This window comes from Toxorhynchites rutilus, chromosome 2 (assembly GCF_029784135.1).
Source record: "Toxorhynchites rutilus septentrionalis strain SRP chromosome 2, ASM2978413v1, whole genome shotgun sequence".
Classification (NCBI taxonomy): Eukaryota; Metazoa; Arthropoda; class Insecta; order Diptera; family Culicidae; genus Toxorhynchites; species Toxorhynchites rutilus.
Window position 1 is genome coordinate 48,679,579 of NC_073745.1, and position 26,362 is coordinate 48,705,940.

A 26,362-nucleotide genomic window follows, 5' to 3' on the forward strand; every position below is an offset into this window, starting at 1 on the left:
TGGAAAAGTCTGTAAAAGTGTGCAGATCTATAGAAATGTCTTTTAACGTGAATGTTCACATATTCAATAATACTTTGTACATGATGCACGATGCACGTAAGATTGTATTTTGTATATATATACAGCCATTCCATGCCAAACCAATATAGTGGTTCTCAGATTTTCGTCAAAAGTGGTAATTTTGTTCTTTATCGCAAAACATTAGACTTGATTTTTTTTATTTTTTCATTAGGGTGCCCATTTCCATTTGAGGGTGATCCAAAAATTCATTTTTTCCACTTTTTCCCAAAATCACTTTTTCAAAAAATTTATAACTTTCGAACCACTTAACCGATTTAGATGATCGACATATCAAATTGAAGCCAATGAGCTTTAATTGAGAAATATTGAACTTGCAGATAATATAGATCCTATTTATTTTCGTAATTATTGATTGTAGTCGTTTTTTAATGGTTTTAATGGCTTTGGACTAGGGGGCGCTATATTTTTTTATATTTTTTCTTGAAAGCTAAGAATTTTTCACATAAAATATCTCAATATCAGAGATGCTCCTTTTTTCGTTTTTGAAATATGATTTTTCAAAACTAATCGATGGTTTGAAAAACAATTTTTCCCCATTTTTCTCACTACAAAAAGTCATAACTGTTGAACTATTGGACCGATTCATATCATCGACATATCAAATTGAAGCTTACGAGTTATTTTTCTTTGAAAAAATATTACTTTTGCGAAAAAAATTGAATTTTTGTTTTTGTAATTATTGATTGAATTTGTTTTTCATAGTTTTCTCGGTTAAAGATAGGAGCGCTATATTTTTTATATTTTTTATGGAAAGCTGAAAATTATTTACCTAACATATCTCGATATCAGAGACGCTATAATTATCGTTTTTAAGTTATAATTTTGTGAGTTTAACATGTTTTAAGTTTCCGATCAATATTCCTATGTGACTAAACTAGACCTATGCGACTAGAGTCTTCTCGCAAGTGTGATATTTCTTCAAATTTTGCTTATTGGCTTCAATTTAATATATCGATCATCTAAATCGGTTCAGTAGTTCAAATGTTATGATTTTTTGCAGAAAGTAATTTTTGGACAAAGAGGGAAGAATGATTTTTCGAACCACCGGTTAACTTTGAAAAATCATATCTAAAAAACGAAAAAATAGCATTTCTGATATCGACATATGTTATGTGAAAAATCCTCAGCTTTCAAGAAAAAATATTAAAAAATATAGCGGCATCAAGTCCAAAGTCATAAAAAACTAAAAACGACTACAATCAATAATTACTTAAATTTAATGGTTTTTTTTCGCAAGTTAAATATTTTTTAATAAAAGGCTAGGTCATTAGTTTCAATTTTATATGTCGATCATCTAAATCGGTTCAGTGATTCAGAAGTTATTAATTTTCATTTGTCATTTTTGGGAAAATTGGAAAAATTGATTTTTCGGACCGCCCTAAAATGGAAATGGGCACCCTAATGAAAAAATAAAAAATACGGGTCTAATGTTTTGCGATAAAGAACAAAATTACCACTTTTGACGGAAATCTGAGAACCACTATATCGGTTTTGCATGGAATGGCTGTATATATACCCGGAAAACGTTTTTCTGCCATGAAAAATATTCCTAGTGAATATGTTGATTTAGAGATCATTTGTTTGAAGTTGAATCTAAATCCATTCTGAATGAATGAATAAATGAATATTTGGGAGACTTCGAAAACGAGAGCGTTACGTTGGAGGCCCAAGGTTTTATGCATCCAATATAGGATACGAAAAACCTTGTTCTGAAGAATAATCTTCAGAAACTAACCTGCTAACTGTACTTGATTGACAAATCACAAACCCAAATGTATTATATGGATATTTTATGGATAGAAAACATTAAAATAAACTCTTTCACATGAATGTAATTTTAAATTCCCAGAGGAACTGGCAGATTATTTTCAGTAACGATTAGATATTTCCACATTTTCCTCGATACTGGAAGCCCACCAGTGGTTAATACTAACTCGATAACCAACTGTTAATAGTACTTGATTGAAAAATATTTGGTCACAGTGTTACATGAATAGAAAACATTTAAATAAACTCTTTCACATGAATATATTTTTAAATTCCCAGAGGTACTGGCAGATTATTTTCAGTAACGATTAGATATTTCCACATTTTCCTCGATACTGGAAGCCCACCAGTGGTTCATGATAACTCGATAACCATCTGTTAATAGTACTTGATTGAAACATATTTGATCACAGTGTTACATGGATAGAAAACATTCAAGTTCGAGGCCAACTACTTGTTCGATACAGGTACAAGTAACTTGAACAGAGTGTCTGTTCTCTATTCACTGGATACTTTAACTAGAGCGCTGACTGGCATCGTCTAAATCAACCTTTAGATTAAAACATCCCAATCATGCTCCCGAAGTTGTGTGGCCTTGCGTTGTCCTGATGGAACACAACCCCTCTTCTGTTGACCAATTCTGTCCGTTTCTGGCCAATCACTAGCTTGACACGGTCCAGTTCTTGACAGTAGTGTGGCCTTGCGTTGTCCTGATGGAAGATGTTGTGTTCCATCAGGACAACACAACTTAGTGTTTGGCCTTACGAAAGCAACTCATAATAAATGATTCCTTTCAAATTCCACCGAAAACACAGTAGAACGTTCCTGGACGTTAGTCCTTTAAAAAAGCCAACAAATGATATAGCAAAACAGTGCATATTTGACACAAATCGGACAATCCGAAACATCTTAACTCTTTCGTTGCCCAGAGCGATTGGGTCGAGTTTCTTGCGGGGCCCAAATTCAACTGACGGTGTGCTAGAGGAATAAGCGGGCAACAATAATAATGGATTCGGGTTCGATTCAGGACTACTTTATATAATGATTCTGTCAATTTTACAGTGTTGCCAGTGATTATAAAAAATGAAATTAAACAGAACGTACTTGCTCCTATATACTATATTCGAAGTCGATGAATAACTACAATTTTATTGTAGAATATGGAATATTCTGTTCAATCAATTGCGAAGATTCTGTGAGTATATCATACCAAGAACATATATGTCACTTTTCTTAGAAAATAATCGTCATAAACTATATCACATTTTGCAACTCCGACTTTTCATGTTCGGTGTTTGACATTTTTTGCCACTGTTGATAATTGAAGAGTGGCAAACAAAATAGTGTTTGTACAGATTTCAAACCAAAGTTTATCTATCAAAAAGTGTCAAATATTTGACCTCAGGACAAACAGTGTGCGGCCACCTTAAGAAAGGAAACCATTCATTCGATTTCTATCACTGTTGAGTTGTATTCATGTATATTACTGACGAGTAGACAACCGGTTCCATAGTTGAACCACAAGTCAGTTGCATTTTATTTGAGTTGTTCCGTGTAGCGATAGAATAACAAATTGACTTTGACGAATGCACGACGTGAACACGAGGTTTTAGTTCAGACCAAAATTAATAAGACTGCAGCCGAAAAAATGGTCCGCGAACTGTAAATTACACAAAATAAACGAATTTGTGTATATTCGGACCCCTTGAGAAGGCTTGCTTTTTGGCGGCTTTTTGCACGAATCTCGATCTGAATTAAATTTTACCGCGCGTTTTCTAGGAAAGCTCGAAGATAAAACGTTTTGGATTTTCAAACTCCGGAGAATCGGCCGAGAAATAAGAAATATGTCAACGTTAGTTTGTGGATTGTTCGCTGGGGAAACCGACGGATAAATGACCATTGCTGATGCAGACGATGGTTAACAGATGCATTCGTATGCTGCGGTCATCGCTATCAAAATGATAATAGGAAAATTCTGGCAAATGCACGAAAGGAATCTTCTGTTTTGATTGAAAAAACGAGTGTGATCCCCAAGGTTTCAACTTCGCTAAAACTGATTCCATGCAGTTTGCAATCATCACAGAATATGATGCTCAATACGAGTTAAAAAGCAAATGCAAAAAAATGCGAGCATCTACAAATATAGGGCATTGCGACTTACACATTTGAAAATATGATTTTTTAGAATTCACAAGCAACGAACGCTTGGAAAGAATTAACATAACGGCTGGTGTCAAAACTTCATGGAACAATAGCGTAAAACTATCCAACAGAAAACATCTTTCTTAACTCTTCTGTGCATGATTTTTTTTCTTTATTGGTGAAATAAATCAAGGTCCAGACACGATCAACCTAAAGTGAACTTGTTCTTTTATATACTTTTTGGGCATTCAATGTTATGATGGAAATTTCCATCATTAGAAAAAGGATCAACTTAAATAAAACCATGAATTTATTCCAAAACTTACAATGGACGATTCGATACAATACCACGCCGAAGCATAGAATCTCTTGCGAACAAATTGGGGTAATATAGTGCATTCGGATACAATAATTATTAAATAAACGATTTGATTCCATTTAACATTTTTATTTTTTCACAAACATAGAGTCGCAGTCGTGTCTTGTCATTGTCTGGTTTTGTCTTGTTTAGTCATTCTTACATGCTAAAAATCCCCCGCGGTGACAATGCCACCAACGGGAGAGGTGACTCGGCGGAAGGCAGGCGTCAGAGAACGTCGCCATCTTTCCATCCGCACATTCCACCGAATCGATTAGTAGTGGCTCTACACGCTGGGTAAAGCTTCAAACTCCGATGCTGACCACTGTTGTCCGAAGCACCTCCGCACATATGATGAACCAACCACTGTAATTTCTATTAAATGTGTTGCCAGAAACAGCGCCTAAAGCGCTTGCTTTTGGCAACACATCGGATCTGTGCGGTGGAGCATGATTCCGTTGCTGGAGATTTGCATGTTTTGGTTGGTTGATGAATCTGGAAAAATATGTGCATGAGAGAATGTTACTAAATTGACCATAAACTTTTCTAAAAATTTGCTACTAAATTCTTGTGGAAACTTGATCCAAAATGGTGATTTCTCAAATGCTAGAAGTTACAACGCAATAACCGGCGCGACGACGCCATTTTGCCCCCAGAATGCTCTTATTCAAGCAAACCATTTGTCATGACAATTGTCATGCGAAAATGCGAAAACAGAATAGAAACTGAGGTTGGCGTCGACATCATGCCTCATACCGTATGTTTCTATTCTGTTTTCGCATTTACGCATGACAATTGTCATGTCAAATGGTTTGCTTGCTCTTATTCGATGTTGATGAAGATTTGCAACGCAATATGCCGGCATTTACAAAAAAAAAATAAAACACCAATTCTTAAACGAAAGCCTACAACCAACCGACAAACACATAATACTTACAAGTTCAACAAATTTCCAGCTCACGTTAATCAAAAACTAATAAATTGCACAACGTAATATAATACAAACACCAATATTTCAACGTCTCGACGCTCGATGCAAAATGAGACCGAATTCCACTGAGCGTCGAAATTTATGCGGTGCTTCTCTCGGGAAAATGAAGATGCACCTGGATTCATTCGCTCTATTGGCGTGGCAGCTGCTAATGGAATGAACACTAGTTATACCACGTTTGCACAGTGCAAGTTGTTGCCCGAATCAGATCGAAAACTTGCACACAAGTTAACATAAAGTTTTATAGTTTTACAGGTACGTCACATACTCCACATACTCATAAATCTGATTTTATTGTCGTAATACCAGCGCGTTCTTCATTCTCCGGTTCTATGTCGGTTTGACTGTCAGGTCGGGTAATCTCGATGTGTAATAGGGCTTTTTATGTCATGAACCCTTTCAGCATAACGTGACAACGCTTTGATTCATTAAAAACACTTTTTTATTTGTGGGTCACATGATTTTTGAAATGTAAACGATCTCAAGGTAAAACTGAGAAGGATCATCAGTTGGATAATTTTTAAAGCCAAGTTCGCTCGTACTCGCTTGTAATACTTTTATGACATGACAACACCTTTCTTTTTGCGGTTTCCGCAAAAATGTTGCTTCTTCAGTTCCGTTCCAAAACATACAAACGAACATTGTTCTATGATTTGCCAACAATAGATGAACGTAAATTCCTATATATTCAGTTTTTCAGAAAACTTGCAAGAACCTGGCGAATATCAGAATGCATTTTGTGACGTGACAACATGTTCTGCCGGAAATATAGGTTTCACAAGAGTTGTCAGCTCACAAAATCAAAAAAATATTTAATATGAATTTTACCGTATTATAATAAGCTATATACTAATTTTATGTTAGTTATTTTCATAAATACTTCTCATACTTCTCTAATTATTCACACTCTAAGATTTTTGGAGCATAATCCCATTGAATGTGAATATACGAATTATGACATTTAAAAATAAAAATTACTTGCTTTTCCCCACCACAACAGGCAGCAGTTTGCATACAACTTGGACATACAACTACAAGGTCGTGAGCTTTCTACTATCAGGTCAGCAGATCGCACGGTATCAAATAGGCACTACTCATGTTAAACCGCTCTTAATGAACAAGATAGTTCATTTTACAGAACAGCTTGCGAGATATTACTCGATCTCAAAGAGAAAACTAGTTCACGACGGTTTTCTCCCGCTCCCGCTTTCTCGCTTCAACGTATAAGGATGATGACAGATAGAAAAAATATGACCGGCACAAATAAATGGCATTTCACAAATGGATCCTTTAAATTGTTTGTAAATGTAATAGATTTTACAATGAACAACAGAAAGCAATTATTGAAAATGAACGTTAAAAATCTGAAATTCCATTTCAATTGATTTATTCCGAATTAATTTATTATACCAACAAAAGCGGCAATCTTCTTCATCTTTTGCGCTCTTTTTGCATTTCGCTCGCTCTCTCTTGCATTTTTTTTACGCTCTACAAAAACCATAGTGAACTAGCGGTGGATCTACCGTTCGTTCTCTCTTTTTACCGAACCTGTTCATTTGTATCGTTCGTAAGGGCAGGGATGCCAGATGTGGAACATGTCTTCATTCTGAAGACATTTGAGTTACGCTGGACCAACAACACAAGGAATACTTGTGTTGTTGGAAAACCGGAAAAAAACGGAAAACCGTTTTATTTTAATATGATCGGTGATGACAGTGTGATTAATTGAGGGACATGATGACACGGTTTTTGGTAATAAATCACTGCATCAATCCTAATCTCAGTCGTCTGTTCTTTCTCTTCTAACGACAATTTTGATATTTCTGTAGCGTTTCTTTTGGCCATCTGCTATCTTTTTCGCACTCGCGAAGAATGTAGAATAAAAGAAATCAATAAATCAATGCACGGTCCTAGCCTTACCTTTTGTTTGACTATTTTGCGTGGTTTGTTTCAGCTCCCATGTGTTAACATTTGAATTGGGTCATGTGGAAATTGCAACAAATTGGAGCTAAAACAAAACTCGCAAAATATACGCCTCCTGCACTAATCTATGAACTATGTATTAAAATTTTGGAATAATTTCTGATTAAGTCTCACAATATTATTCGAATACTGAAATAAACATTTAATACCAAAACACCGCTGGTTGAACATGACATGGACATGGAAATTATCAAATTTTGGTATTAAAAAGCTATTTCTCTTCAATTTTTTTGTCTTATTCTATTGTACTTCACTTCTTATATGTTATATCGCCTATTTCCTCCTGCTCGAGGCAGTATTTTTGGAAAAAAAATACACAGTATGCATACTTGCAAAATCAACACTATATTGTATGTGCATTTTTTGAAAGTGTGCATTATTTCTTTTTATTACGAACTATGCATCAAATGGGAGAGCTGCGTAATATTAATTATATTTGGACTAAAATTCTTTTGGGCGACCATGAAAAACTAATATCCCATTGATGAAAACGAAAGCAGGAGGACCTATAACATCCGATGTTCATATAAACTCTAAGTCAGCATAGCACGCTGGCTCCATAAACCATTTTGGGTTAGATTTCTTGCTATGAACATTGCACCAGTCGTGATTGAAATGGAGATCAATTGGTCTGAACTGAATGTTTTGGAAGGCCTAAAAAATCTTATATTAGGGGATGGGCGATAGAGGGATAATATTTATACATTGTGAATTTATTTTACATAAAAATGGTTCAAAATGAAGCACACATATAAAAAACTGGATAATATTTTAAAAAAAAATGGAAGATTTTGAGATTTAACTGTTTGCCTGGATCGAGTGAAAAAAAAACTAGAAGAATCCAGTTTAAACTGGAACATTGGCAACGCTGGGGAGAGAGTGGTATAGTTAGGCCATCTACACACTAGGCAACCTAAGTTGGAAAGCAACTTAACGAATATGTCAAAAAAGTTGAGAGCATGTGTAATCAAATGGGAGCATACACACTAGGCAACTGGCAACTTAGGTCGGACCAACTTTTCCGATTCAACCTAGCATATCGAGTCGCGCGCGATTTGTGTCGGCAACTTTTTCGTTCAATTTCTGTTGACTTTTTGATTTCTGCGTTCGTTAAGTATTAGCATTTGGCAGTTGTAATAACAAACAATGTTTTCAAGATTGGCCTTGTTTACAGAAGCACGAATGGAATGTAAGGATTTTACAAATTTGATATACAACTTCATATATTCTTTATATTGTTTTCAGGTGAAGATATTCCGGAGCAAGACGCAGTTGTAGTGACAGTCGTTCTTCATACATTCGTGTGTATGTATGGATTCGAGGGAGTCTGAACTTTATAAACAATGGATATTCCGATTTGTGAATTACGAGAGAGCGCTACGGTAAAAACATTATTTCATGAAATGGAACGCAATTTTCTTGCGTCCAAGTCCCGTATGACACGATTCAAAATGAATTGAAATGATGCATCTTCTAGTACCACCGGATATACGAATGAAATAGAGGAAGAGAGAACGGAATGACCGATGAGCATACCCAGCAAACATTAAATCGCATAACAAACGTATATATAACATCATATGCCCTAAAATTTGGTTGGCATATAATGCGCCTAACTGGCATATGCATGCAAAAGTGGAGGCCATATACATACATGGCAAATGCTAACCGAATTTGTTTGGATGAATATGCAACTTTGACCGGCTATAATAGCGATTATGTTGAAATTGAATTGCGATCTAATATGAATATATTCATGAATTGTCAAAGCACCAAATACGACTTTTGCCATACTCATACATGATTTATTACAGACATAGAAAAAAAACAAATGGCGCAAAATATTTTCGTTAAATGTTTATTATAGCCGCACGAATCGCCATTTTTTTATGTTTGTAGAAATAATAATTGTTTGATTGACTTGTGTTGGGAGTGGAATATGAATGTTTAAAATGGCACAGATTGATGTTTGGTGAAAACTTCTCCGATGTGGGTTCGAACTCCGGTCGTCTGGATTATCATCCACCAGATATCTCGCGCGCCTATCTGAAATTTAATTCAACAGCGGTTAAAACTTTCGAGTGCATCATTGACATTTCAATATGATGTAATATGTTCTTTATTAGGATCTAATATGATTTACTGTTTCTTGATTTTCTTCAGCATGCAACACGATTTACTACATTACTGAATCGATTTAAATTATACGCTTATACGACACACAAACTGCATCAGCGTAATATACGCATATGATGCGGATTAAATATATTTTACGACAATGTACATCATAAAATTGATGTTTATTATACCGAATTGCGACTTATTTTGATAATGGTATATAAAATCGAGTTTTTACATTTTATGCGATTTCAAATATACACGATACATACTTTGATTGATATTATATACGATTATGATTTATTCGGATTTCTTGTAAGACTTGGCACGTGCAAAATTATACGATTTAATGTTTGCTGGGTAGTCCCAATGATGCTTTAACCACTGCCGAGATTATGTCGGAGGTGATGCATGATGAGAGCATTGCGGCACACCTGCGAGAATTTAACAAACATTTAAACTCGCTAACGATAGTATGTTCAACGTGAATGTTTATTATTACATAAGAATTACGATTACATTAGAATCATTTTTTCAGTTGTTTCAGTTTGATGTGGAATCTTATTAAAGTGTCCTGCCCAAGGGCAATACGTCATATTTTCTTGTCTTTTTTATGCAATTACAAAATTTGTAGTGATGATGGTTATCTGTTTCACGCAGTTGATTTTAATATTGGACTGAATCGGCGAATTAAGAAAACATTAGATTGCGATTTTTTTTAAAGCTGTTGTTTAATAGTTCGCTCTCCATATGTTTTTCCGTGGTAATTGAAGAAATGACATTTCAGCCAGCGTGATGACGTGTGATGCATGATGACGGATGAAAACGATTTTATCGCGTTTGAGTTGCCTCAATGTGCAGAGCTGAGTTGGAGATGCGATTGACATCGCCAACACAGATCGGGTTGCGGTTGCCCAATGTGTAGAAGGCCTTAGAGTCGTTGATGAACCAAACAAGAAGATTATAAATGATAGGCCCCATTATGTAATACGTAATATGTTAGGAACATTGCTCGTCAGCACTATTTTACGAATAGACTCTCACTACAGGGGAACTTCTATATAACGTACATTTAACTTCTAAAACTGTACGTTGTATCGAAGCATAATAAAGAACGCAGGTACATAGTTAATTTTACTTTATTGTGCTGCTGGAAGTAATGATGAAAAAGTTCAATCTAATGATGTTGCCCTTCATAATGTTGATTAAAGCATGTTTCACTTAGAATCCGGAATCACAAAACCAGTTGTATCCCGGGGTTGGTTAAAGTTATAAAAATGTTTTTATATCAAAATACAGATAATTCATTGTTCTTTGAAATATTGAGAAAATTATTATTTTACAGTTTTGATGAATTTTACTTTACTTTTATTCGGAAATACCTCCATCAAAGTTTGGACTTGATTAACATCAGTGGCCATTTTATCTCTTCATGTCTGCAGCATCTCGAGTCACTTTGGTACAAGTCTCCAATTCCGCTTGACAATTGGGGGGATGTAATCGATCCCATTATCACGGTACCTAAGATAAGTTCAGACAATAGGGGGTCATTTACGGACCAGTTTTCGGACCTCGTGCGGCACTTTGTGGACGCCGGATACGCCCGTTCCGGCTTCTACAACATCTCGGCACTACTGGACAACAATCAGAGCATCGAAAGAAAGCCCGGTTCCGGACGGCCGACGACCCTGAGCGACAAAAAGCTCCAAAGGATGCTGAAGAGGAAGGTCAAGGAAAATGTGGCTACATCGCTGCGTGCGCTTGGTCGGGAGTCGGTGAAACCGGCCTAACAGTGAGAAAGTACCTGGCGAACATGTACATACATGTCAGGAAGCGGAAGTCCCGTCCACTGGTCTCGAAGCTGCAGGCAATGACGCAACGGCAGCGGCTGCATAAGATGATCAAGTCGATTTTCCTGGCGAATAGCGACGTGGCGGTGGTTATGGACAACGATACCTATCTCACCGTGGATGGCAACGACTGACAGGGCACTTTCCCACGAAGGAGGTGAGTTCTGAAGTGAAGATCATTTCACACATCAAATTTTCCAAGAAAGTGCTACTGTGTCTGACAATTAGCGAGAAGGGGATATCAAAGCCGCTCTTCTTTAGCTCCGGACTGGCAGTGAACGGGGAAATTTATAGTACGAAGTACCTACCGGAAGTTGCGTCGTTCATCAAGAAATACCATAAGGGCGAAGACGCGGTGTTCTGGCCGGATCTGGCATCGGCCAACTACTCGAAACAATCGTCAGAGGAGTTGGATCGGCTGAATATCGATGTGGTACCCAAATCGGCGAACCCGCCCAACGGCCCCCAGCTACGTCCCATCGAAAATTTCTGGGCGAACCTGAAGCGTAAGATCTACTCCAACATTTTTGTCTCGGAAACTGAGAAGGAATTGATAAATAAAACAAAATAGGAATGCAAAAACATGCCTATACGCATGCTCTCGTCCGTCACGGCGAATGATCCGGTAAACTGCCGGAAGGACACTTTTTTTGGAAGTAAGCTAATAAAATTACCTTCCATGGGAAATTTATCAAACTCCATTATCTGTCTTGGTTTTTTTTATCACCATCCGAAAAAAGTGCATTTTTTTAATGCAAACGTTATTTGGAACATGAAGTTTGAGCAAGAACGATTTACAAAACGAGAATTTTTGCTCGATGTGATAGTGATAACGATGATCGATTCGATTTACATAATAGGACCCAATAACGCCATTAATAAGCAAAGAATTGAATATCAAATCCAAATCATCTCAAATCAAAGGTATGGTAATAATTGCACGATGAGCACCTACCCTGTCAATTCTGCTTGGATATTGTATAATTAAACAATAAATACAACGAGAAAGTCTTTATTGTTTATTCATAATCTCTACGAAATATATAAAAATATAAAATTTATAGTTTCATTAATAGCAAACAATATAATAGGATAAGAATCATTCGGAAAGACACCATCTGTTTGCTTCAGCAAACATGGAATGCCACGGAGAGTCGTCCATATAGTCCAATCCGGGGGAAATGTAAGGCCACTGCCACATTTTCGTACAACGCTCAGGATGAGGCATCATGGCAAGATGTCTTCCATCGGCCGAGCATATCGCAGCAATACCCTCGACACTTCCATTGGGATTCATCGGATACGCCTCCGTCGGTTTATTGTTGTCGTCAACATAGTGCATGGCAACACGATTATCGCGCTTCAGCTGGGCAAGAACTTTGTTCGATTTGAACGAAAAACGACCCTCACCATGGGCAACCCAACATCCGAGCACGCTTCCCTCTAGCTTGCGTAACATAATCGATTTGCTTGGAGCTATTTTCAGCGTGCTCCAGCGACACTCGAAACGTTCGGATTTATTGTGCAGCAGTGCCACATCCGGTACCTCGACGACGTTCGTCTGCTCCTGAAGAGAGATCCAACCTATCAGACCCATCAGTTGGCACCCGTTGCATACACCAAGAGAGAATGTATCGGTTCTTGATTTGAATCTCGTGAATTGAGGCGCGAGAACGTTACTGTACAGAATGCAAGCTGCCCAACCTTTAGCTGAACCAAGCGTGTCGGCGTAGCTGAACCCGCCAGGGAAGATAACACCTCGGTACCTATCCAGGGTTGTTTTTCCGTTCAATAGATCACTCATGCTGACATCATGAACTTCGAAGTTGGCATTGAATAGAGCTGCTGCCATTTCGCGATCCCCATTGGTGCCCTCTTCGCGGATAACTGCTACCCTTGGTTTCGATTTAATCCCATTGACATGGTATATTGAACCCTGAGGCACGGTGCAATTATATGTGGGACCACTTCGGGAGTCAAGTGAGGCATATTCTTCAACCGCGCACTGTTCGTTTGCTTGCAACTTCTCAATCTCGAAGCTAGTTCTTTCCCATTGTTTGAACAAACTTAAAACACTGGCTTTCAGCACTTGTTGGCCGGAGATTTCGACCACAGCTGAATCCGCCATCCGGATGTCGGTTTTGAAAGCCTTGCCAATGATGAAGAACGGTACATTTGATGAGTTGTATGCATTTGAAATGGAAGAAACCTCACCAGAGTCAACTTCAATGATCCAACCGCACTCCTCGGCAAACAGAATATGTGCGGCCGAATGCTCCAGTGTTGTTCCCAGCCGCTTGCCAAATTTTTCGTACAGTTCGGTCAGATCCAATTTCAGACCAGCCAACCCGGCGAATGCCATCTCCAGAGCGCATGTCAGGAGACCTCCGTCGCTTACATCATGACCGGAAAGTAAATAACCCGATTTCAACAACTTTTGCGTTGTGTTGAACGCCTGCACTAGCACTTCGGGTTTCTCTAGGTCTGGACTTTCAGCCCCAAGTTGACCGTAGCATTGGGCAAGCACGGAACCGCCCAGTCTGAATTTACCTTCGATGTTTACATATATGAGAGTCGTTTCAATTCCAAGCGAGGCTGCCTTCAAATCGGGTGTAACCTTAACTCGTATATCCGGACACGGTGCGTACGTGGAAATCACCAGAGTCCCCGGGCTTTTCACCGTTTCATTTTTAACCCGAGCAGCCATCGAGAGTGAATCCTTGCCCCCGTCAATGCCAATGTTCAACTGCTTCATCATTGCGCACATTGCTTTGCAAGCGTCAACAAGTTTAGCTCCTTCACCCTCAAGCTTCGCTGCCCACATCCAATTTCCGGAGCATTTAATATCGGCCAGTTCGGTTATCCGGACGAAAACCAAATTAGAGATAGCTTCCGCTACCGACATCCGCGCTCCGGCCATGTTATCCAGCAGTCCCTTGATCGGTTGCGTTCCGATTGAGGTTGCAATACCATCGATTCCGAAGCTCGAAACAGCCGTTATGGCGAAATCAGCCAGCGGAGTGTGGAGTGGCCCAACGCACTGCTGTTGTGCCACCAAACCGGTGACACATCGGTCCACTTTGTTGGTCAAAAACCGTTTACTTCCCACGGTAACCGTAGACAAAATTCTGTTCAATGATTCAGTGATAGTCACGTTAGACAAATCCAGATCACGTAGCACTAATGGTTTTCTTTGCAGTTTGAACTCCTTCTGGGGCATTTTCCCAAGAACATGATCCAAGTGCATATCGAATGGTAGTTCTCCCCACTTTTCTCGGTTCTCTCGATTGATGTACTTCTCGAAGTCAGCCGGATGATCAATCAACGACACGTATCCATTCCCTGTGACAACGCCAACGAAGCTGATCGGGCACCTTTCTCTGGCACAAATATCTAGCAGCAATTGTCTATGTTCGGCCGCTACAAGGATCGCATTATTCTCCTGATATTCGGCGCCCCATAATTCCATCAGATTGATCGTCGGATCTCCCAGTTTGAATTCCTTGGCGAAAATAACAGCTCCTGCACATCCCGGTTCAACTAACTCCTTCAACACGTTGCCGTTACCACCTGCGCCTTGATCGTGGATAGCCAAAATAGGATTCTTTTCACCCAACTCAATACAAGCTCGCACCACGCGATTGAGTTTATTTTCCATCTCGGCATCCCCCCGCTGCACGGCGTTGAAATCCAAATCGCTATTGTTGTCACCCTGCACATCCACGGAACTGGCAGCTCCACCACCCACACCGATCCGGTACACGGGACCTCCCAGTTTAGCCAGCAACATTCCTGGCTTCGGGTCAAGTTTGTTCATTTGGGTGGATTCCGCCGTTCCGATACCACCACTGAACAGTACAGGCTTCACATATTCCATCCGCTGGTGATCATCGCTTACGACACCGAAAGACACGGCAAACCCTGACACCACAGGCTCACCGAATTTATTCCCGTAATCGGAACATCCGTTGCTGGCCTCGATCAGAATCTTCAGTGGCCTCGAAAAGGAAGGGGGATAATCGAGCGTCTGCTCGTAGGGTAGATCGTACCCGGGAATGTTCAACATTCCCACGCAGTATCCGACCGTCCCGCTGATCGGTAGCCCTCCCCGTCCGATACTTTGAACGTCTCGAATTCTTCCACCGGTTCCTGTAGTCGCCCCACTGAACGGGGACAAAGCGGTGGGCATATTGTGCGTTTCTGCGGTGAAAATAAGATCCGATGTAATGCGTAGCAACTCCATATCTCCCGGCCCATCGAACTGGGTTGCTCTCAATGCTTTGTGTAGGTACCCTTTGATTGCGCTACTGTTATCACTGAACTTAACCGTATTGTTAGGATTAGTATAGCGTTGGGTATCGATGATCATATCAATGAGCGACTGTTTCTCCTCCACCCCGTCAACGATCATTTTTCCCTTGAAAAACCAATGGCGCGAATGCTCACTGTTACACTGAGCGCAATCGAAAAGTTCCACATTGGTTGGATTACGCTTCAGGACGTTTGTGAACAGATTTGTGTAGTATTGAATATCCCATTCGTCAAATGCAAGGCCAAGCTGTTTATCGACCTCTTTCAACGCGGCAGCTCCTTTCTCCAGCACTGGAACAACGTACCAGTTCTCCCCCTTTTGCTTGAAGCTCTCGTAGAAATCGTTTCGCGGGATGTTCGTCTCCGTATATCGGCACTGGGTCATACGATCGCAAACGGTTTCGATCAGCTGTTCTACTTCCTCGCTGGAAATGCACTTTCCCAGCGTCAGCAGATATCGAACCGACACTTCAATCCGATCGATGAATGTCAGGCCAACATTTTGGCAGATACTGACGCTGTTGGTGGAATCTGCAGTGGAAAAGTTAAACCGAGGACCAATCTCGATCAGTTCCTCGTTGGGAGATTGTTTCACTACAGTTGAAGTCGTTGACAGGTTGTCCTCCTCCTGGGGTCCTTTCAGGATCCATCGTAAAACTTTCTCCACCTCGGTGGGGAACTCGGTATAATTGGAGTTCTGGACATGATAACATTTTTCAACCTGCAAATCGGTCACGTGCTTGTTGGTCTTCTTGAAGTTCCGTAATAGCTGCTGTCGTTTCGTGTCTTCGACGGGGCCATAGAAACGGATAATGGGCATGTTGATTGTTTAGCGGCTGTTGTAGCTGGTGAAATCTAGAAATCGAAAGAACAGAATTAGTTAGAAATCGGTCAAATTATTCCCGATCATTCGCTTAGCTGCGAATATCATGAAACGTATGATTAGGAAGAATCAACAACAAATTCAGTTCGGTAATACGTCATTAGCCCCAATCAAATTTGTTTGTGTTGCGATTACACCGAGAACCTTCTTTCTCGTTTCAGCAACTCCATTCGATGATAACGATTAACGTCATACTATTTGCATGAATCTAGAATCAACATAATTGGTACGAATGTCCCAGCGTAACATCATGCGGGAGAGAGGAAGACAAATAATTCAACCGGTTTCGTGCATGGAAAGTAATTTTGGAAAAATAGAAATGTGAAACTATTAACAAGGAAAGATTAGCATTGGTATAGCCTGTATATTTCTTCTTATTATTCTCTACGTCCAAAATGTTTGACACGAAACGAACGATAGTTTCAATTTGAATTAGTTCAATATTTCTATATATGCCTGATTATATTAGGAATGATCTGTATGCGTTATGGAAATATACTTATCAATGAAAAATTCAAGGTAAGAGCAATTCTCAATTAGAAATATGCTGTTTAGGTGATATTCTGACATCCAACACCAAATTTATGTCTCTGATTCAGTTCTTTTGCTCTACACAAATTCTGCCACACATTCATTCATAACCTGTTAATCCCACCACAATTGAATCAAGAGTGATCAACGACTATCGGCCCGAAATCACTTCAGCCGAATGATGATCGAACACTTTTCATCCATTTACAATCAATAATTGTATCCACTATCATGGAAAACACAGAGATACTTACTTCTTCTTGAGAGGAGCCTGTTCTTTGACCGATCGACTCGACCAGCTTTTGATTAATGATTCCTCTGATCCTGAATGCACACCACTGACTGACTGACTGATGTTACTAACAGAGATGTGGTCCTGTTGTTGTTCGAACTGTACCGACCCTTGGTGACCCCTCTGTGTAGTCCTCGTGCGTTTAGCCCGAGTAGGTAATAATACTATGTTGTTTTGCTGTTGCTGTTACCACTACAAGTGATAATGGGCTCGCTTGGAGGCCGGATTCTGCCCTCTCGCTGCTACACTCATGGAGGCTCTCTCGGAGAGTATATTTAAGCCGCTCAGTTCGGGTCAACTTCAAGATTTCAAGAATTGAAATAGTGCCCATGCAGTGTGGGTAGAAAAACGCGACCTATGGTAGGGAAGAAGAAATACACTATCGTTATCACACCTACTAAATCAGTAAATCAGTTTACTGTTATTCGACATTAGGGGAGGTGGGGGTAATACGGACATGCTAAGAAGAACTTGCATTATATCGTTGGAAACTCATGCTTTACAAAACTTAAATGCAGTTTCTTGCATATACTGTTTTTCGGATTAATCAGCCAAAAGTTTTACAAAAAAGTGTTTTCAATGTTCTTTACTGAAATTAAAACAGACTGAAAAGTAGAACATTTTTGTCTATGCGGGTAATATGGACATGTAGGGGGGGAAATATGGGCAGTTTTATAAAAAGGCGCAGCATGCATATGTGTTAGTAATCTGTTGGGCAGACAAACGAGATCGCTGCATAGGATTTATATGGATCGACAAGATTGAGCTTTGCTTAAATAATTATTTTAGCGAAATAGTTACGAAAATTACGCGCTACTCTATATTAATAACATGCGAACATATGTGCCTTTGCATAGAAATATTTACTTTTAGCGTCAAAGCCATACACACGGAGAAAATTTAAAATTTCTGTTGTGGCTATGATCCATATCAATGGAAGTAGATTGATTATTCAAAAAGTTCCACAGGCGCAGTACAATTGTATAGTCGGATTGCGATTGAATAGTCGGAGGTGAAGTATGTTCCCATGTAGGCTTTGTGCTTTTTGCCCTGGAATGCTGGTCTCGTGAAGAAGTAGACTATATTGAACAGTTGTGTGCAAATATCCTTAATCGGTGGTTAGTCCCGCCAAAAATGGTTAATTAAGTTGAAATTATGGACATATTCACCCAGAAAGATCAATTAACCCTCAGTTATGATTTCCGATATCGGATTTCCGGATATTCCAGAACAGTCGTGTGCAAATATCCTTAATCGGTGGTTAGTCCCGCCAAAAAGTGATTGATTATGTTGAAATTAAGGACATATTCAGCCAGAAATATCAATTAATCCTCAGTTATGATTTGCGGATATCTGAATGCTCTGCGGAGATGTAAAATATGTTTATGAGCAAATTGATCGGAAACGGAGAAAATCCATCAGTTGGCCAATCCATGGAACACATTCGAACGTGAGCTCGTGCCTCTGTGACTTTGATCTTGATCCGAACATGTTGATCAGCCTTTTCTGCCAATTTTTCGATCGAAATCTAGTGAGAAAGTCGCTTAATGAACATTCCGAAATGAGTGCTAATAAATCAAGTAATATGTGTCACACAAAAACTCTTGTTCAGGAAATTTGTTCAGGAAATCATTGCCTAACTGTTTCACAAAGTTCATGCTAGTCCTGGTAACAATTTCGCACTACTAGAAATACTGCATCTATATTTAAATCAAGAGCAAGATCGCCGATTGATAATAAACCCGCTTCTACTACAAACAAACTACGAGTGCACGAATGCAGGAGCGATATGTGCCCAATGCTCTGCATTTATGTGTAGCAGGAACCCTATTGGATGGGGGTCTCCGTAGCCACATTGGTTGCGCGTTCGCTTAGTAAGCGATCGATCGTGAGTTCAAAACTCAGGGCCCTCATTGACCATCTTTGTGTTGTTACAGAATAGCTACGTCCACGCAACAATCATCAGCGATGGAGATCGATCCACGGTCGAAATAAGATCGATTCATCCATACAACTGCTCTGCTCTGCCAGACACATCGGGCTACTGTTCTATAAATAACTCAACAATGATCAAACAACTGTCTCCGCTGTCCGGTGGTCCAACTGGATAATGGAAGAACAGAAAGAATACCCTTACGCCTAAATGGCTACTGTGTGAATGTACCACCATATGTAATGGTATAGAAGGAATACTGGCGAATGGCAACTGTGTAATGTGCTAATTATAAATATGATAACCATGTGACATGTACACGATTAAAATTCGGCTCTATTACAGCTAAAATACTAATGAGCCTTAAATAAATAAATGGGATAAAAAAAACCCTATTGGATGTGATCTCAACACCAAGTATGGAAAAGTTCACTCCCTCATTTCTCCACACCTGATTTTAAATCACTCTTGTATCTGCTTGGAATAATCATTGCGAAAAGAATGCAGCAAACAATCGTGAGATTGCACGATGAATCATTTTACACTCCCCGACCATCTTCATTCGGGACTGATAGAAAACATAACAAAACAAAGAGTGGAAAACAACATTCAATGAATGAATATTCCTTTGGAAGGATCGCATGAAACAAAATAACAAGTGAGTCAAAATAGATTGAATCGGCGGGTATGTATGATTTTATTTTCCCTTGTACTCTTTTCCTTGTCAGCATTCAAGTGCACATAAAAGCCACCTTCCCACTCATCAATAACTTGCATTAATATGGTCTTTTGTGGTTTCATACTAGAAACCAAAAAATCATTACAATAGTGCACAGGAAACAACTCAATTTCAACTATCTACCTATATTTTACTGCCGCGATCGAGGCTCAATGATTGCTAATTGAGTGAAAAACGAATGATTTTACAGAGACACTCGCTGGCTCAAGCAAAAGTTTCCAGTTTAATTCTATCACCATCATTCCGAGAGGCAAATGAGGGAACGCAAAAAATTCTGAGAATAGATGAGCGGAATCGAGACAGTATTTTTCCGTTCTAATCGAGAACGAGCTTTGCGAAGAGGATAGGTGAATGTTTTCTGTCTCAAATAAAGTGAGTGTTGTTGAACGAATTTCGATGCGATTTTGCCCATACTTGCTCAACACATCACTATCCATCTCGCCCCACCAGTATATTTTTTTTAATAATTTAAATTTTGGAAAATATTCATAATGTAACTATACAAATCAACCACCTGTCCATATTGCCCCCACCGTCCGTATTACCGACACTTCCCCCACATTTGCTAACCGCCATTTTGGTTTGTGTTTGTAATTGTTTTACAAACTTCCGTTCTTAAAACTGGATTTTCCAGAACCTAATTTGGAATTTGTCAAGTAGCATCTTGTTGTTTACCTGCGATACAATCAATTGCGATTGAAAACCAAAAAAAAATAATACTGTGATACTTCTTACACGTAGATTGAAAATAATTGACGATAGTTTAAAAGCAATTCGGTATTTTTCCAAAATATAAATCTTCATTCAGACCCTTTTTGCATTAGCCTGACGAAGCGGAGAATTCAATGTTTTTACAATTGGACCCACAAATTACTATTAGGCCTTGTACACAAATTAGCTAACACTGAAAATGTTATCTTTGGACCACCTCCCCCCTCCCTCTGTAACAAAAAGTAACGCAAGACAAACCCCCCCTTCCCCTTAAATTACGTAACGCCAACATAATTTGTACACAAAGTCAAACTCATTTGATAAATTTTCATAATGCTTTAGCTTTTTTTAAGTAATGAAAATATCAACGTAAAAAATCGGACATCTACCCAGGTCAAAATCAAATGACCCTACCGAAGTTCTTTATATGCAAGTAGTGACTTCGGAAGAACTGTCGACAAGTTCATAGAATTTCGATCGATATCTGAGTGGCAACGAGAAAGTCTGGTGCGAGTTGGCAGTACAGTTCAATCGTTAAGTGAGAACGGAATCAAATAACCGAATAGCGCTGAGAGCTTTCGACGATTCTATTCATTGTTCAAAATTCAAATTAATTTTTTAATACTGAAGTAGTAAAAATAACTAAATAACTAAAAAGTTATAAAATCGAGTGCATGAGAAAATGTACACGAAGACAGTGCTTTCCTGAACGAACTGCAATGTATATTGGACCACTGCATTGAACTGCTTCATCATGCCCAAGGTGTCCTAGCTTTATTTTGCATCCTGCGATGTCAGACGGAATAAGTTTATGTTTAACATCCATGATAAAATCACGATCTGGTAGGTTAACGCGATATTCGAGATGCATTAAGTGCGATTCACATACAACATCCACGTCACGTTCACGTTCCGTCACGTCACGTTGCGTCAATGCAATTCTTGTGGAAGCATTCACATACACCATCAACAGCAAGTCGAAGTTTCCGTTGCCGGTGTATGTGTTCATGTGAATTGCATGGGATAATAATTGACGTAACGTGACGGGACGTGGCGTGAACGTGACGTGGATGTTATATGTGAATCGTACTTTACTTGGTACCTGCTTAGGCTGAGGACATAGTAAACGCGGTGCGGTGCGATGCGATGCGATGCGGAGCGATGAATTGGAGCTTATCGCGTGCTATGACATACTGATTGCTTCAGATCGCGCGTTTTTTAATGTTTCATTCCACTCCATTCCACATGTAAACAACCCAGCACAAGGATGCCAGATATGATAACATATCTTCATTCTGTACACAGCTGATTTGTGCAATATTTAATTTGATAATAAATTGTGTTTTTCTCAAAAAACATTCAACCGAAAATCTAATTTGGAAGTACAGCAAATGAAACATTTTTCTCAGTGGCATTTGATTACATCTTCTCTGAACAATTCAATTTTTATTTTAGTTCGATGAGTTCGGTTGGAAAGATATTTATAGATAAATCGTCTGGCAACCATCACTTGCGTTCACTCCAGGGGTTAGACATCAATTGAATATAGGCTACCCAAAATCAAAATCAATATGGCGTCATTTGTTTATCAACATATCATTTACGAGGATTGAAATCGAAAAATGCGCTGCTTTATTCTAACTGCATGAGCGATATTCATATTTCAGTTTCACATGGAGGTGTTCACATTTAACATGGAGTTTAAAGTTAGCCACTATTCGACTATATAACCGCACCGAGTTGTACAGAACAGTAATTGATTGAACCAAAATGTCAGTAAACCGCAGCAATATTGGGTACACTGGCAATATGAGGGATTTGACGTTTTAGTCGTACCCCTGGTTCACTCGCGGCAAAACACTCCACACACAGTTTCACCGCTTTGAAATCGTGTTCGCATCGCGTTTACTATGTCAGGACCGGGTGGTTTGCATTTGATTTCAGCATTCGTGAACGAATGAGCTTTCCCGCAAACGAGCCTACGCCCGCGCCCGCATCGCATTGCGTTCACTATGTCCTCGGCCTTACTGGAGGTCATTCTGAGAGTCAAGTCGGTATAAGTGAGATTGTTCCCTTCGGAGATATATAACAATAATAACCCAATTCTAAAAGTTTACAGAATTAAATGTGGTAACCCTACCCAGAATCGAAGCTAGCTGCTCTAGCATATAGGAGCGCGTGAATTTATTTAGGAATAAAGATGGAATTTTGATACGAAACGATGAAGCGCAACCAGATGTAATTTTTCGGTACTGGAGTTTATGTTTTTGTTCTTAAACGGGATTTCAAATCCTTTTTCGTTGCTCTACAGTTTGTCCCCTGGATTGTTAACTATCATTGGGATTCGAGTTGATGTAAGTTAAAGCAATAAATTAATAGAAATAGTCTTCTTAAAAAATATGTGCTATTGGGGTAAGACCGTCACCATTTGAGTGGAGTAATCCCGGCATGGTTTGCGTTAGTTGAAGGTAATTAAGATATATTTTTCATCTTTTTCAAATGCCTCGTTTCTAAAGATTTTGCGAACGACCAAGGATGAAATACGCATATTGGATGCAAGAAATGGGTTCATGAGACATGCTACACGGGTTTCGATATGACGTGCATTTATTGTTCTTAAGTTGATTTTTCAATGAATTGAACTATTGAACTGATGTGAATTTAATGTTGTTGGATAAGACTAATTGGATGGTCTTAAATAATCTTATTACAAGCAAAAATAAATACCTATCCGGCAAAACGATCAGGCACTCGATGTTTTTCAAATACCTTGGAGTATATTTTAACTCTAAATGTACCTGGGGAATACACATTGCGTATTTGAAACAGAAATGCCAGCAAAGAATCAATTTTCTCCAAACAATAACCGGAACATGGTGGGGTGCCCATCCAGGAGACCTCATTCAGTTATACAAAACAACGATATTATCAGTGTTAGAATATGGCAGTTTTTGCTTCCGATCAGCTGTCAGGATTCATATTCTCAAGCTGGAGAGGATACAATATCGTTGCTTGCGTATAGCCATGGGGTGTTTGCATTCGACACATACGATGAGTCTCGAAGTTGGCAGGAGTACCCCCGCTTACTCTTCGGTTCACAGAATTATCCTACAGATTTCTCATCCGTTGCAAGATCATGAATCCATTGGTGATTGATAACTTCGAAAATCTACTCCAGCTGACTCCTCAGTCAAGTTTTATGTCTTTATACCATGAGTATCTTACCCACGACGTGCACCCTTCACAAGGCATCTCCAACCAAGTTTGCTTCCCATACTTTTGCAATTCCTCTGTCATTTTTTATCTGTCCATGCGACAAAAAATCCATGGAATCCCAGATCATCTACGCTCAGATTCTATTCCGCCGATATTTTCGGCAGAATATGGGGGTAAAGTTAGATCTGATAAAATGTTCTTTACTGACGGTTCATTCATAAACGGGTCCACTGGATTCGGCATCTTCAATGAAAATTCCAGTGCCTCTTTCAAACTCAAAGATCCTTGTTCCGTGTATGTCGCAGAAATGGGTGCGATATACTATGCTCTAGGGATCATTGAAACACTGCCCATCGACCATTATTTTATTTTTTCAGACAGTCTCAGCTCAATAGAGGCAATCCGCTCAATGAAAGTTGATAAACGCTCATCTTATTTCCTAACAAGAATAAGACAACTATTGAGTGTTTTGGTCGAAAAATTATTCAAGATTACCTTAGCATGGGTTCCCTCTCATTGCTCGATTCCGGGGAATGAGAAGGCGGACTCGCTAGCTAAGGTGCGTGCTTCAGAAGGCACACTTTTTGAAGGCAAATTGCTTATAACGATTTTTTTCATATTCCTCGTCAGCACACACTCGTAAGTTGGCAGCGCATGTGGAGTGAAGATGAGTTCGGTCGTTGGTTACACACGATCATCCCTAAGGTCTCGACGAGTGCAAGGTTCAAGGGATTGAATGTAGGTCGTGATTTCATTCGCGTGATATCTCGGCTTATGTCCAATCACTACAACCTAAACGCGCATCTCTATCGCATTGGGCTCGCAGCAAACAATCTTTGTGATTGTGGCGATGGCTACCACGACATCGAGCATGTTGTCTGGTCGTGTATCCGGTTCCATGCTGCTCGCTCTCAGCTCTCTAGAGCACTGAGAGCACAAGGCAGACAATCGGATATCCCCGTCCGGGATATCTTAGGTAGCCGGGATCCTGATCCTCTGCTTCATCTATACCTGTTCCTCAGAAACGCCGATGTCAACGTTTAATGATGTTTCCTTCGTTGTGTCCCCGTTTCATATCCCTCCTATCCGATCGATAAACTTTTACTTAGTCGCGGCAATACATACACACACTATTTACAGATACACGGGCCAAAGGTTGTACAGTCCACTGAACATTCAACAAGAGCCAAAGGTTGTACCGCTCATGAAAACTCTACACGAACTGATGATTGCGCCGGCTAGTAACCATTCTATCCTGGATTCCTCGAGTCGAGAAAGATGCACCACGCTAGATATGGGTTACAGACTAGGGGGGAGTTGCTGATTAATGGTCAGCTGCATCCCAATAGGAAGTATCCCGTGTCGGGCACACGTACAGAGCATTGGAGAGAACAACATCCCAATTACGAAAACACTTGTAATACTAACCTCGAGCCAACCGCGAGTAATCGGTTACATATTACTAACATAGATAATTAGAAAAATTGTCAAAGTATTGGACTCCCGGCCCCGTGAGGCTAACGCCATATGAGCCTTGATAAAAATAAATATTTTGGAAAAAAAAAGAATTTGATTAGTTTTATTGTCATCATAATTGTTGGCGCGTTCCTCAGCGCCAAGGCAGTGGACTGTAAAGCTGAAAGAACGTTTCAACTGTGTGGAAGTAAACGCTTCTTCTGCCTTGAGAAAGGCAGGCAATGGTTTCCACAGCAGTCTACTCAGTCACTTACACGTGTTTGGTTCAGCAGTTGTAAAAAATTAACTGAACAATTAAAATAGCCGTACTTGTCAGCATAAGTAAGAGACATGAGTACCAACATAATACCACAAAAAAATCTAGATACGAATATACGTAATCCGCGTAAATTCGAAAGTCGCGATACTTTTTGAACAGACCTCGTAAATCGCGGCCAGGTTCGTTGACGAATCGAACCTCAAGTTATTTATTTATTTATTTTTATTTTATCTGTATTATAGTGACTTTCATTTGGCTGGTTCGTCACTTCAACTTCCATTTTTGGAAGAATGTCGGGAGTGAGAATTGAACTCGTGACCTTTAGCGTGAGAGGCATGGATGTTACCACTACGCTAGATCGCCTCCCGAACCTCAAGTTGAAGGGCGATGCACACCTCCACCGTGGAACCTCACGAGAGTAATGGGGTGCGCGTCATGTTAACCCATTACTGCCCAGGCCATTACTGCATTAGGTTATGTTTACTTTGCGACTTTTGCGGGAAACTCGAACTTTGCAAGCTTCAATACACAACAAAACAACAAAAATGACAGATAAAATGACACTGACACAAAAAACACTCTTAAATTGTCATGTAGTATCATTTAAAATGCGCTTTACACTTTAGTTTCATCAAAAATAGTTTTTCAAAAACGGGCATTTTTGCGTATTAAATTTTATACGCTGGGCACTAATGGGTTAAAAATTAGGAGCTACATAACA

General features: G+C 39.4%; 1 protein-coding gene and 1 long non-coding RNA gene across 2 annotated transcripts; both read right to left on the reverse strand.

Annotated features, from left to right (window-relative positions):
* Positions 1 to 4,417: 4,417 nt before the first annotated feature.
* Positions 4,418 to 5,432, reverse strand: LOC129769580 (uncharacterized). The gene is made up of 2 exons (XR_008741918.1): positions 5,286 to 5,432; positions 4,418 to 4,843 (listed from the first exon to the last, which is right to left on the reverse strand). It is a non-coding gene; the product is annotated as an uncharacterized LOC129769580 (long non-coding RNA).
* Positions 5,433 to 12,286: 6,854 nt separating this feature from the next.
* On the reverse strand, positions 12,287 to 17,595 carry LOC129769689 (phosphoribosylformylglycinamidine synthase). The gene is made up of 2 exons (XM_055772102.1): positions 17,270 to 17,595; positions 12,287 to 16,456 (listed from the first exon to the last, which is right to left on the reverse strand). Exon 2 carries the CDS (start codon positions 16,419 to 16,421, stop codon positions 12,390 to 12,392), a length of 4,032 nt encoding a protein of 1,343 aa, XP_055628077.1. The 5' UTR covers positions 16,422 to 16,456; positions 17,270 to 17,595; the 3' UTR covers positions 12,287 to 12,389.
* Positions 17,596 to 26,362: the final 8,767 nt, after the last annotated feature.